General features: G+C 34.4%; 1 protein-coding gene across 4 annotated transcripts; it reads right to left on the bottom strand.

Annotated features, from left to right (window-relative positions):
- Nucleotides 1-68: 68 nt before the first annotated feature.
- On the bottom strand, nt 69-10214 carry LOC123686365 (laminin subunit beta-1). 4 transcript variants are annotated; one of them, XM_045626429.1, is made up of 21 exons: nt 9801-10214; nt 8229-8328; nt 7896-7955; nt 7621-7752; nt 6522-6943; nt 6185-6463; nt 5892-6123; nt 5649-5837; nt 4867-5372; nt 4309-4716; nt 3460-4186; nt 3135-3359; nt 2874-3073; nt 2719-2815; nt 2471-2662; nt 1976-2409; nt 1565-1915; nt 1322-1504; nt 998-1164; nt 800-941; nt 69-743 (listed from the first exon to the last, which is right to left on the bottom strand). In XM_045626429.1, exons 2-21 carry the CDS (start codon nt 8287-8289, stop codon nt 282-284), a joined length of 5469 nt encoding a protein of 1822 aa, XP_045482385.1. In that variant the 5' UTR covers nt 8290-8328; nt 9801-10214; the 3' UTR covers nt 69-281. The 4 variants fall into 4 exon arrangements, with proteins under 4 accessions (XP_045482385.1, XP_045482386.1, XP_045482387.1 ...); XM_045626430.1 differs by lacking the exon at nt 9801-10214 and adding an exon at nt 9573-9785; XM_045626431.1 differs by lacking the exon at nt 7621-7752 and having other exon boundaries at nt 9801-10213.
- Between the last annotated feature and the right edge of the window lie 4350 nt (nt 10215-14564).

Raw genomic sequence — 14564 nt, forward strand, 5'->3', positions numbered from 1 at the left:
TCTTAGAGAGATTCAATTCTGACCTTGAATTCTTCATTGAATCAATAAATGAGTAGATTAATCATAGACCAGTTTTATAATCGTTTAATATAAATAAATTGGTTTGGTACAAATTGTGTGAACACGTAAACGAGCAGCTCAAAAAAAAGCCAAGCAGATATCAACTATTTTGTATGAATCTTATAGAGATTCTTAAGATAACATCTTCATTTCGAGCATTACTGCTCGTATCTGAATACTCATCATTACTAGCTACTTATGTACAAAAAATATTGAACAATCTAACTACAATTCTTATAGTATTTAATTCTCTTCTCAATTTCAGCGGTGGAATTATTGGCTTTTCTGATCAACAACGCTAGTTGATTCTCCATGCTTGAAGGATCTTGTTGTGATGAAGCCTCTAGTTTGGTTATTGCTTCTTCTGTTTTGGTGATGTGAGCAAGTAAAGAAACTACCTTCTGGAATAATATGTCTGCCTTTCCTTTGAGAGAGTTAACGTTATTCATGTTATTGTTCAGTTTGTGTCTGGCAGTTTCGTATTTTGAATGCAGAGAATTGAAATTTTCATACGCTTTCTCTGCATTTTTCAAGATTGTAGCAGTCTCATTCTTGACACGATTAGCGTATATACCATTATTCGTGATGTTCTGCTGTAGATCGTTCAATTTCTCAGCTAACTTCTTTATAGTTTCAGTGGTTGAGTTTGTCTTATCTTCAGCAGATACAGTCTTCTCTTTGATCTGAAAACAAACAAATTACATGTCTGATTTTTACTATGGATATTCAAAGCTCTTACCTCTGTCAAAAGTTTGTTAACCTCTGCAGTGTTATTCAAAGCCTTGTTGATAGCTTTTTCAGCATTTTCTTGAGCTTTAGTTGAGTTTTCTAAGGCCTTCTTCACTTCGTTAGCATCTGATGATAAGTTCCCAGCTTTCATTCTAGAATTAAATTTTTTAAATAACCCTCTAGTGATATTTAATTCATCAACTACTACCTTGCATCAGCTGCTGCTTCTTTCAAACGATTCACTATAATGAGATCTTCTCTAGTTGCCTGAATAATAGATTCTGTATTGGTCAACAAATCAACTTTTTTTTTAATATCACTTGCTAACTTTTTGATGGTTTCCGGTGTTGAATCATCAATTTTTTTTCCTAGAACCTAAGACAATGGGTTGAATCAGTTAAATTCCAAAGATATAAAGTTGCCTAACCAGGTAACGGTGACCTGGCCACAAGAGCAAATTTCAGATTTTCTACAGCTCTAACTAGACAGGTCGCTGGTACGTGAGTAAGCATCTCAACTCACACTGACTTACCTTCTTAGCATGTTCCTTCACCATTTCAGGATCTGTAATATTCTTCTCCAAAAATGTTGCTATTTTGGATTTTAAACTATTGACGTTAACATTGGTAGAATTATATTTATTGAATAGTTTCTCGGCTTCTTGATAGGCTCCCAATGCGAGTTTTTTACTTTCATTGGTATTTATTTGAGAAACCTGAAAAGTTTGAAGCAGGTATCAGAAATGAACGAAACAAAATAAATATTTGGAGCTTACATTTCTGATAAAATTGTTTATAATTCCTTCTTTGGTTCTTAAAGCTATCTCACTACTGTTGGCCAGACTTAGAGCTGTTTCTGCTTGTTGTTTAGCACCTTTCTCGCAAGAAATTGAGCTTCCACAACTTGAACAACCAGCACCACCACATATTGAATCACAAGGATCACCACGGGCATCACAAACTAACTCGTTGAGATCTGGTAAAATTCGACTTAGTTGTTCGGTGTTGTTTGCTATACTCTCAAGTTTCAAGGAATTTTCATCCAAAAGAGTTTTATAAGTATTTTTCGTGGTATTCAGGAAGTTTTCCGCTGATTTGCACTGCCTTTCACTCTCGCTGATCGTTTTCTGTAATGAAATAAAGTTCGTGTTATCAAAAAAGATACCCGAAGGTCAAGTTTTTCTTACTTGTGTATTTTCAGCATTCTGGACAGCTTCATCAGCTTTAGCCTTAGCAGCTTGAATCAGTGACAGTGCACCCTGTACGTTATGCTCCTGAAGTTGGGTTCCATTATTTTGTAATTCTTTTATTTTATTGTTGAGTTGGTCGATGCGATCTTTCAAATTATTCATTCTGATTTCGGTCAAAAGCACGTTCTCCTTTGTGTTAGCAAGAGTTTCATCTAGATCTTTCAGTTTGTCTTGCTCAGTTACGTTCAATTTCATTCTCAAACCACTCAATTCTTCATTTATTGCTTCAACATCGACATCATCAGAATTATTCAATAGTTGTTCGATGTCATCCAATTGATTTTGCATATCATCGAATTCTTTGGTGTATGCGCCTCTGGCGCCTACTTTCTTGATCAGTCCTGCTTTCTTGATCAAATCAAGGGTGTTGTCTATAATGTTGAAAGAAATGGTTAAATGACGTACACTCAAAAATATCATGGTTAGCCTTACTCTTCATATCGTCAAGTATTCTATCCCAATTGTCGAAACATTCTCCGCATGGATAGCATTTAGGAGAATTTCCAAGATATCCTCTTGCGCATGTGTCGCACTTTTTACCACCGATTCCTGGTAAACATTTACAATCACCACTTCTCATATCACACTGCAATGTCTTGGATCCTTGGTTATTACAGTGACACTCTAAAAGATATGAAATAATTTAGGTTAGGTTTAACTTTATACAGTTTAATTTTCACCTTTGCATTCGACCTTAGGATCTCCCCAAAACTGAGCCATACATTCATTACATTGTCTTCCTCCAAAGCCTGGTTTACATTCACATTGACCATCATACTATAAGAAAACCAGATGTTCATTAAAATCGAACAAAACAGGATGTTACTTAGATTACCTCATTACATTGGGCTTGAACTGAACCAGATGGATCACAATCACATGATGAACAACCTTCCCCACTAGCGATCCTCCAGTAGTTTTCAATACATTTATTACAGTGAAGACCTGTCACATATGGTAGACATGGACATTGTCCAGTATTTGGATCACATGGACCAGTTGTTCGGTTTGTTCCCAAGGCATGACAAACGCATTCTAGAAAAATTCAAACTAGAGTAAACAAGAAATTATAAAATTCTGAACAGGTGTAGTCTACCTTCACACATCTCTTCTTCTGAATACCTGAAGTATCCTGGCTTACATACTTCACAATGGTCTCCTGTGGTGTCATACAGACATTGCAAACATTTGCCAGTGTGAGGATCGCAATTCCCTTGTTTCAATTCGTCGATTTTTTCACTGCAATCGCATTTCTGACATTTTCCACCAGGTACTTCAGGATTACCGTAGTAGTTATCTGAGCAAATGTCACATCTTGAACCTGGAAAATAATTTCATCTCATGAATGATGACACAAGATAATCAAAACTAGATAGGAAAGACGTTTTGGTCATGTAAAAAGTATCTTTAAATTGTCTCACCTGAATATTCTTTTTGACAATCACAAATGACATCTTTGGTGTAGGGGTCTAGAGAACAGCTACTTGCAAACGAGTGATTACCAACACCTGGACAAGGACAAGGTCTACAAGGAATATCCACATTCAAACGTGGGTCACCATAGAAGCCGACTTTACAGCGATCACAGGTGTGTCCTTCAGTATTGTCCTTACATTCCTCACAAGCTCCTGTCAAAGGATCGCAAGTATCAGAATGTCCATTACAGTCGCATCTGACACAGTTGGGGAAATTCCAGAAACCATTCCTACATCTGTTACATTCTCTGCCATAAGTGTTTGCACGACATTTACACTGGCCTGTAGTAGCATTGCAGAAGTTATCCAAGGCTCCAATGCTGTTGCAATCGCAGGCTTTGCAACCATCTGGACCAAAACCATAAGTTCCTGGTGCACATCTATCACACCTTCTTCCAACGACATTCGGTTTGCAAGTACAGTATCCTCCAGATTTTCGACAGAATTTGCTTTCAGATCCTTCAGGATCACATTGACAGTTGAAGGCACCGTTGAATACGAATGCACCAATACTGTTGTACATGTTTTGGCATATTTCTGGGGCTGTTTCTGGATTTCTGTAATACTCGGGTTCGTAGCAATTATTCCTTTCAAATTCTTGATGGTTATGCAGACCATCGGTAGTATTGGTTGAGAACCAAGGGATGTCTTCAATTGAAGGTAAGAGTACCAACTGAAAATTGATGTAAGAGTCAGAAAATGAAATCTTTTCAAATATATTCGAAGGAGCCAATTCAAAAAACTATATTGAATGTTTATCTATTATAAATCTGTTCAAAAAAAATCAAAACATACCGAATCGATGAGAACAGATGCAGTTGGCGATTCTTTTCTCTTATCGAATCTTTTGAATTCCATTTTGATCCTATAAGGAGTTCCTGCTTCGAAGCAAACTGGTGGATTAGCTAAAAATCTTCTGGAACTAGGGTCCAAAATGACTTTTCTAGTTTCAATTTCAGGCGAGTTTGCACAAGGTCCATTTGGATCTGGAGGTCCAGGTCTTGACACTGTTAGCTCTACATCTTCCCAAACTTGCGGTGAGGTTGGTTCATATCTGATCTCAATATCGTACTTCGAAGTTTTCTGGATGTTATTGGTAGAGATTTCAAAATAAGCGTTTTCGAAGGTCTTCAAAACACCTGTGCCTGTCCAAGTGTTGGGTCTACCATCGCGGTATGGTTCTCGAATGACAACTTGGCAACTCTGGAATTACATGGTGATGAAATGAAGTTTTAAGAAACGTAGGTGAATATGGTGAGGAATTGAATTGAAGGAAATTGAAATAGCTGAGTGCCAAATAACTGTGTACCAGCTACCATACTTAGAATTATAACAACACGAAGAATAACTCACGGGTGAAGCTCTAGCAAACTCAGCTTCGTACAGTAGGAAGTCTAAGCTAGCTGTGAAATATTGTTGTTTCGGTGTATCGCATCTTCTGCCAGTCATATGTTCTCTACACTGACACTGTCCAGTTATCACATCGCAATTATTATCTACAGAACCACCACGATCGCAGTCGCAAAACTGGCAACCATCTTTCTTCTCGGACAACCCCCAGAATTCTGGTAGGCACTGGTTACAATCCCTTCCAGTGACGTACCTCTTACAGAAACACTCTCCAGTTCTCATGTTGCAACCTTGGTTGTCGATTGTTCCCAGAGTGTTACAGGTGCAGGACTGACAACCATCAGGGTTTTCGTTGGTGAAGTTCCAAAAACCGTTTTGACAGGTGTCACAACGTCTTCCTTCAACGTTCTTCTTACAATGGCATCTGCCAGCTATGAGGTTGTTCGCTTCGTCTGTTACTGAATCACATATTCCTCCGTCTAAAGATCCATCTGGGTCACAGTCACAAGCTGAAAAAAAAATTGGAAATAAGTGTTCTGCATGGTTCAGCCCAGATGAAAAGTATATTTCAGTGAGGTTCATGTGCTTTCCAGAGCCTTCAAGTTTGGCTTATGCAATCCTAGTACTGGGTTGTTGTTCCATATCTCTTTGAAATTCTGAAAGATTCAAAACTAGCTAGTTCATCCAGAATCAGCTCAACCTATCTCTAATTCTATATGTGATGTGTCAGCTTCTTCATATCCATAGATGACCGAATGACTTGGTATTACACTAGTGATACTTACGTCTGCAAACTTCAGGGTCTTGGATATCTCTCTCTGGATCTTTGTAATAGAAGTTGGAGCATTGATCGCAGTTTGGTCCAATCGTGTTATGCATACACCCAACACAGACACCACCACTTACTCTTCCTGTAGCTTCATATAGGGCTGGATCAAAATGACAACTTGTTGCGTGGTTATTACAGTTGCACCCTGAAAAAGTTTACTGTTATTAATGCTATTCAGAATGTGTCATTTAAAACATACTTTTGCAGGCATTGGTCTGTTTTCCTATTGCAGGTCTCCAAGGTAAATCGTTGAAGAAATCCTCACATTTCTCACAGTTTCTTCCTTTTGTATTGTGGGTACACTCGCATCTTCCATGGACCATATCCGGTTTTGGATCTATGCCTGGAAGAGGCAAACATCTATTTGCATGCCCATAACAGGAACAAGATCCTCTAACTACCATATCTGTTATGGCATAGTAATATTTTTCCTGCAATTTGATTTCATCGTTAGGGAATAACTTATTATAACTATTAGATCTTAAAACATACCTGTAAGTCACTTCTTTTGTCCAACAGATCGTCTCCTAAGGTGTGAAGTTTGGTGAAATTGATACGTAAATTGGTCATTTTCAGCAAGTTTTGTACTTCAGTAGAATAAGGGTTGTCAATATGAAGTGTAGGAGGTAGGACCCTGTATATAATTTCTCCGTCTGTTGATGGAGCAACATTTGAGTATCTCGACTCGCAAACTATATCTGTCAAATTTACCGGATATTTGGCTGCTATTCCGAAATTCTCCAGGCAATTTTGAGCGAAGTATCTATATACCTTGAATGAAAAAAATTTGCTTAGCATGTCCAATAATAAAATGTATGTTTTCATTTACCTGCCAAGTCTTTCCAAAATCGTAAGACCTCTCAATAAGCATAGCAGCAGGTCTGAAAGTCTTGAATGTTATTATCAAATGCGTGAAGTGAAACTCCGCTTCCAAATCAAGTTGAATATACACATTTTCTTTTCCATTTTCTGACTGCCACCAAGACTTTTGTCTTGTTCCAGGGTACAGTCTATATACTATATTGCTGATATTATGATTAAGCTGCGGATTAGGCTTATTTGTCGGTCTTGAGTCACACCAAAAACATTTTTTTCGATCTTGTAAATGGGAAACTATACAGTATCTCTCTTGTCCATGAAGTCCACAAGTTGAAGAGGCATAGAGTTGGGATTCTCTCCCTATGAGTAAGTTGCCTGTAGCAGGGTAACAAGAGCTCTGCTCACATGGATGTAGTTTAGCAGGGGAATAACCTGAATGGATGAGAAATAATTCAAAATGCATTCTTCATTATTGTTTTGGAGGGTGGAAAAGTTTGTCAGAAACGTTGGATTTTCTAATCTACAAAGCATAGTTTAAGAGCACACAATACAAATGGGATTCATCATATATTTACCCTCATGTAATCTTCTTGAATGAACCTGAATGTATATATGTATATTTGAATCAGCACTTCAAATACACCCAAGATCCCTTAGGATTTTAGACAAACTTATTGACACTCATTTCCAAAAAGATAATAGCCCTAAGAGGGGTAAAATTTAATCTGGTCTGCATACACCAAACTCAAATAGTGAACTGTATATTGTCACTGACTTCAAATTTCATTTCAGAGGATGGGTATTTTTTCAATTATTCCAAAAACAGAAATTTATATGTATATAACTCCGAAACCACTGAACAGATTTTGACCATTGGGAACAAGTGCACAGAAACACTTTTTTTCTCAGTCCATATTCGGTAATTGCAAAAAGGTAGCATCAATTTTTCGAAATGAGGCAAAAACACACCAAATCCATGGCCATAGTTAGTTTGTTATAAGGATTCAGAAAAAACTTGAAGCCATCACCAAATCTCAAGTTAAAATTCACTTGTTATGTTCTAAGTGAATGGCCACCATCACCTCGAATTCATCGAATTAAAAACCCACCCTGGTTTTTACCATAACCAAAGGTTTGTCTCACGTTGAATGGTTCAGCTAAAGGGTGAACATCAAGAATGTCTCCTTCACTGTAATCATCATCGGGTGGAGGGGGTTGGTCCCCCCTATCAGTATGTGAAGCTAAGAGGAACAATTGAGAACATCAAAGATTAATCACAACAACAAAAGCTCCTGTTAAAACATCGAAAAATATATGTTTTGATTTAATTTTTTTTTTCAGCCTGCTTTAATAATGTTACAAATTTGTATTGTATTTGACTTACCTCTGAAAGGATGTACTCTTGTCGATTCTCGAGCGTCAACAAAGCTACCAAATATACATGCTGAAAAATCGATGTAAAAATTGTATTTCATGAAGTGAAAAATAAAAATGAGAACTCAAAGCTTTTGCGTACTTGTTCAAATTAGTATTTATGTGATTTTTTTAATTATATGAATCATGATGAGGGAGATTACATTAAAATTTGTCTATTTCGAAAGAAATCCATCTTTCCATTGAAATTTACAATTTTTTTCAAAATAAATTAAAATGCAATGCGCGCAAAAGCAGAGTCATAAAATTTTACTTTAATGATATTTGAAGATGAGTATCTTACCAATTAAGAAGAATGTATATCTCCAAATAAACAGTCTATTTGACGAATTTTCAACGCACATGGCTGCTGATAAAACCAGCAAAATTTTGCTGGAATTATTCTGAAAAGAATAAGAAAAGGATTCTAATGAAAAAATATTTCACTTTTAATTACGGGAAATGTATGTTATCTTTTTAATAATAAGTCTTTTATTTTAGTTACTACAATCAAAGGTTAAACCTACAATTTAGAAGACTTGGGAGAGTCGTTCGTTCTTAAAATAAATATGGAATAATAAAGGAATACATTGAAAAAGTGACTGATCGTTCGTCTTAATAAATATCAATCAATTTGTCGCTATCGTTTCAAGAGAAAAAGCAACCTTTGTTTTAAGATTGATTTTGAGTCAATTTATTTCCGTTACAAAGAAATTCTTTGAAATTCGAAATGTATTGGAATTGAGAATAATCAAGAAATTATTGAAGGAATAGTTCATCGTATAAAAAGTGTTCAGTGTTATTTATAGATACCCAATATTTGTTTCACTCCAAATAATTTTTCAAGGCTTTGATCTCTTCCCTTCCAACTATTCCTGACAAAAAATACTCCAATCATTTTTTATAATGTATTAAAAATGTCGTTAACGTTAATATAATCAATCATTAGTTTCATTATATTTTTCCACCTCTCTATATAATTCAGAGAAAGCTTCTGTCACATAAAAATGAGTGTGATTAAACATTATTGCATTTGAGAAATCCATTGTACATGAGATGAGTTTAGTTGAAAATGGGTAAAAAAAATTATATCTAGTGACATATTTGTTGCTTTTCTCTATTGTCTGTAATCTCAGATAATGTTATGTATTCAGTTGGAATATTTTTGAGATTTTAATGAAAATAAAGGAAAAAATTCACATTCATTCAAATTATTTGTTATTAAAATCTTTCAGGGAATCTGGCAATATATTTTGAGTTTTCATAATTAGAAGGAAGCTTTTTAAATAAAATTAAAGACAATTATTGACTGAAAGAATTTATTACAGACAATTTTATTCATATTGAATATTTGATTTTGGGATTCTCCTCCTTGAGAAAATGTTTTGGGGGAGACAAATAAAATTTCTATTGAGTAGAATTTTCTAAGAAATAAATTATCTGTATTTGAGTTCTGCTTATCCTTGAGATCAGTTCGTAATGTTGATCATTGACGATGATTCATAACTGAACAACCATAGTTTATCTGTTATTGAATTAAATTCCTAAATCCAATTCACAGAGTTATATTTAAACGAAATGTTTGTATTTATAATAAGTTTGCGCGTTAGACAGGATGCGTTTTGTGTTTATATTTAAGGTTATTTACCTTTGGAGCATGTGCTATGGACCAATATAATTGTAAAACTTGCACATAAATATCCCCGAACAAAAATACTTGAAAGATGTAGCACTTTCACATATCGGTAAAGCAAATTTTTTATTAAACGGTAATCCTTGCACCAACTTGGTCTTGTTGGAACTGAGAGACTGAGATTTCATGTAAGTTTATTTTCAGAGGTGTGTGAACATAATCTACTTACTGAAAGCGACTTACCAAGCATACAGACTAAAGCTCTAAAGCGCCGGTGTGTTGGAAACAGATCTCTCAAAACAACTTCACAACCGAAGTACCTGTTTCGCTTCTAGGAAGACTAGTCTGCCTTTACGACGCAAATTCACTAGCGCATACCACAAAATTACTTAAGTCACCAAAACTCAACTGAGCGTCCGCTTTCATCCACATATGGCACACACTTGTGACACTAAAGAAAACTTTTAAAGCCGATGACGAACTTTATTCGATTCTACGATTCTATTGACTGAATTCCCAGTCTGAATATTACTTATCTCTTCAGAAAATTAACCCAAAGCTGGGGGGTACACTGAACTTAAAATTTGAACTTCGACACTTTTATCTGTCCTACTAGTAATTGACTATTAAATTGCTGGCTTTTGTTACTTCAAAAGAACTTTCGAATTATCTAACATTTTATTTTTCAACCAACTGTATCACTGTAAATGGACTTCTTATCTCCTTTTCCTACGAACTTCCCAAATGTGTAGGAGGTCTCTGATAAAAACAACATCCTGATGATCTTCATTCTATTCAATTATATCAATTGGAAACGACTTATTCCCAAATAATTTTAATCAAGGATAGAAACCGCAATTTTCTTCATCGAGAAAACTATACAACCATTTGTTCAATATTTCAATCGTTTTCATCCAACTTTCAAGTTAAGATGACAAAAAAATTAGAATGTTTTCGAACAGATATCAAACAATATCTGTGAATTATATATTCAAAGTAGCGACAAAGGGAGAAATATTGAACCTTGATTTACTCATTCGTATTGATTAACCTAGTTACTAAACATAAGTATTTCTTCTTATTCCATATTAAAAATAAGTAATAAAAAAAATTCAAAAATTTCATTCACCTCTACTCAACTGAACAAAATCTATTTGAATTTTAAACTTTCTTCGTTTTGATCTTTCGTCAACTAATTTTTGAAATTTCAAGTAAAAAAAGCCTGTAAGAATTAGAACATACGGTTAAAAAAACTAATTCAATGTGTTTCATAGAAAATTATATCATCTCTGCTTTAACCCTTAAAATCAACTGATCTGATAAATAATCTAGTGGAACAATGCGTTATAAATCTGAAACTTGAAAATTTTTTATGAAGAAATATTTGTTTTTGTATAATTTTTGGCACTTCAAAATACTCTCCCTTTAGCGCAGCGAAAAAATTTGGGTAGATACATAATTTTGATATATTCCATTTGCTTTACGAAGTAAAAGTGCAACTGCAATGTTTTTACGTAGAAATTGTTATCAGATATTGATTTAAGCGAAGACATACACCAGTAGGTCAACAACTGGAAAGATATCCATATACATACTCCTACCTATCTCATCTTTCACATTGTTGCTTACGTGGCTGAATATTATGTAGTCATCAAATAAAAATACAAATGCTCGGGACATTTTTGCCGTATGAACTAATCAAATAAAAATGAATCAATTTTTGACTCATTATTCCAAGAATGAACCTTTTGCCTGAAATCTTGGTAATAAAGGAATTTTTTTCAGAATAAATCCAAGCTATATACCTACCAGCAGTCAGTTACTTCCTAACACGCCCCAAAGCTCGAATTTTGTAGAAAAAATGTAGTCGAACACTAGAAAAAAATTCTGGTGGATGCGCTTTATTAAGCGCATCCGCCTTTAAGACATATGGTCTGTTTGGATAAATTCTGCTGAAACTAATCTGCAAGCACAAACTTTCTAAAGGAACTGGGAACTGAGATTTTTTGTGGGTTATTGGTTTCGGATATCCTTGAAAATATGTTAAAATTAATAATTTTCAATCTACACCCTAAAAACTTCTCAAAAACATTATATTAGTCTATTTTATGCAATAACGAAGGTAATTTTGTATAAATATCCAGAACAAAAATGTGTTGCCTCGAAATTCGATAGAATGAGCAATCGTCCACGGCAAAAAAAGAATCTGCAATCGGTTTATTTCTAAAACGACTCAATTTCAAAATATTTCGAGTTTTATGAAGGGAAAATTTGCGGTGGAGATTATTTATACTGATGAAACTACATCCTCATGGTATATTGATGAAGAATTATCAATTGAAATAGATGTATGCACTCAGACCTAATAAAGATCTCATTCTTTTCAAAATTCCAAAAATTCAATATACAAAACTCACTGAACTTATCTTGCTTCTGCGTAGATTTCTGTACCATATCAAAATTGAATCGAAAACAATCATTCATAAAAGTTGAAATCTTAAAGTCGAAATAGAATAAAAAATGTTCAAATGAGAAACTACTCACAAGAAATATTTGAAATTCGAATGAGAACTGAAATATTTATATTCATTTTAGTGAACAATGCTAGAGCCGAAAAGCATCAGCCGAGGTCCTAGATGATGGAGGTATGTTTCTAACGGTGACAAGACTCAGAATATATGGTAAACACCTTAATGATAGGGATGTGTTATTGACAACAGCTCTACCTTCATCTATACCCATATTAGATGTCGGAGAAAACACTCCTCCACTTTCTGCAGATACCCTTCATAGAGTTAGAAGACACGACTTGTAAAAAAATTATTAAGCCAAACATTAATGAAACTAATATTTTGTTAAGGAAAAGAATTTGTACCTTGCATAAAATTATCTCAATAATATTAATTCAAAGGCTGATTTTGAGTGTGACAATTCCACATGATGAACACATTTTTTTGGAAAAATAAAAATAAATTATACGCTCAGGAATCTTCTACAAGCTGAAAGAATTAGAAGTTTGTGTTGGGTTTATTTAGAGGTCAATAAATTTTGATATGATGTTTTATTTAACCCTTTTATTTTTACCTTCACCTTTGAAATTCAATTAGAGCAGATTATTCAATGCTTAACACCTATCAGCTGTTAGATATTTCCTGAAAGGACTCAGAGCTGATATATATTGTTTTTAGTGGGATTTTGTGAAAAATAATTTTTCCTTGGATCACTTTCAAAATTTGATATAATGATGAAATTTATTTAGCTGCAGTCGGGTTCTTTTATACAGGCTTTTGAAGTTTTGTAGAAAAATTACACTTTAAAGGTTCAAAAAAACAAGTCTGCTATTGTCATAATTTGTCGTCCAAGAAAAAATATGGTGAATGCGCTATATGAAAGCACATCCGCCCAAAAAGCGTATTGAATGCTTGATAATACTTTCCGAAAAGAGTTTCTCATGTGATCAGCTTCAAAATTTTATATTACGAAGAAAATTCATTGCTGAACACCTAAATGTTTCATGAAAGAACCTGAAGATGATATTTTTTTGTTTTGGTGGGATTTTGAGAAAGAACATTTGAGATTGGATCACCTTCAAAATTCAATTGGAGAATATAATTTCCATGCTGAAAGACTACCTGCTCCAAAACTGAGGTATTTCAATTTTTGTAGAATAAGTACAGAACTTGTAACACATCAATTATGTTGATTTATCTTAAAAATTCGAAACATTATTGCATTTGCATCTCCGTCATCTATACGCACAATACTTAACTAATACTTGCAGTTGCCAACTATGTGAAGAAACCTGTAACATGGTCGTCACATCATTTGCACCAATTAACCTTAATCAACATCATCAAGCCAGAATAATCGTCCTCTAAATGCTTGGATAATTTTTCTGCTGGAAATCTTTATCGCCTTCGGATTCAAGGACCTCGAAACATCCTATAAAACTTGAATATGCTCAAATTTCAACAGCCAATTCCTTTCATGAATCCAAGACTATAACCTTGGAAAAATTTAACGAAAAAAAATTTTTGTCTTGTATCTTTCTGAAAACTTGATATCATGAATAATTTGTCAAACTGAATCCCCAACAAGATTCCAAAACTGAAATATTACGTGTTTTCTAAGAATAATTCGAGGGTGTTGTATTGAGTCATTTGCACCAATAAACCTTAATCCTTATCGTCAAGCCAGAATGATAAATTGTTCTCTAAATGCTTGAATAATATGCTCAAATGTCAACAGCCGTTCTTTTTTTGAAACAAAGACTATAACCTTGGAAAAATTTTGCGGAAAAAACTTTTTTCTCTAAGATCTTTCTGAAAACTTGATATCATGAAGAGTTCGCCGAACTGTATCCCCAATTGCAATCAGTTTTTCTCTACAAGATCCCAAAACTGAGATATAACGAGATTTCTAAGAATAACTCGAGGGTGTTGTCTAGAGTCATTTGCACCAATAAACCTTAATGCACATCGGCAAGACAGAATGATAAATTGTCCTCTAAATGCTTGAATGATTTTTTCTGCTGGAAATCTTTGTCGGATTCGGGCTCTAGGACGTCGAAGCATCCTGTAAACATCAAAATATGCTCAAATTTCAACAGCCGATTTTTTTCATGAAACAAAGACTATAACCTTGGAAAAATTTTGCGGAAAAAACTTTTTTCTCTAGGATCTTTATGAAAACTTGATATCATGAAGAGTTCGCCAAACTGTATCCCCAATTGCAATCAGTTTTTCTCTACAAGATCCCAAAACTGAGAAATAATGAGTTTGCACCAATAAACCTTAATCCACATCGTCAAGACAGAATGATAAATTGTCATATAAATGCTTGGATGATTTTTTCCGCTGAAAATCGTTGTGGGATTCGGATTCTAGGACGTCGAAGCATCCTGTAAACATCAAAATATGCTCAAATTTCAACAGCCGATTTTTTTCATGAAACAAAGACTATAACCTTGGAAAAATTTTGCGGAAAAAACTTTTTTCTCTAGGATCT

Source organism: Harmonia axyridis, chromosome X, assembly GCF_914767665.1.
Source record: "Harmonia axyridis chromosome X, icHarAxyr1.1, whole genome shotgun sequence".
Classification (NCBI taxonomy): Eukaryota; Metazoa; Arthropoda; class Insecta; order Coleoptera; family Coccinellidae; genus Harmonia; species Harmonia axyridis.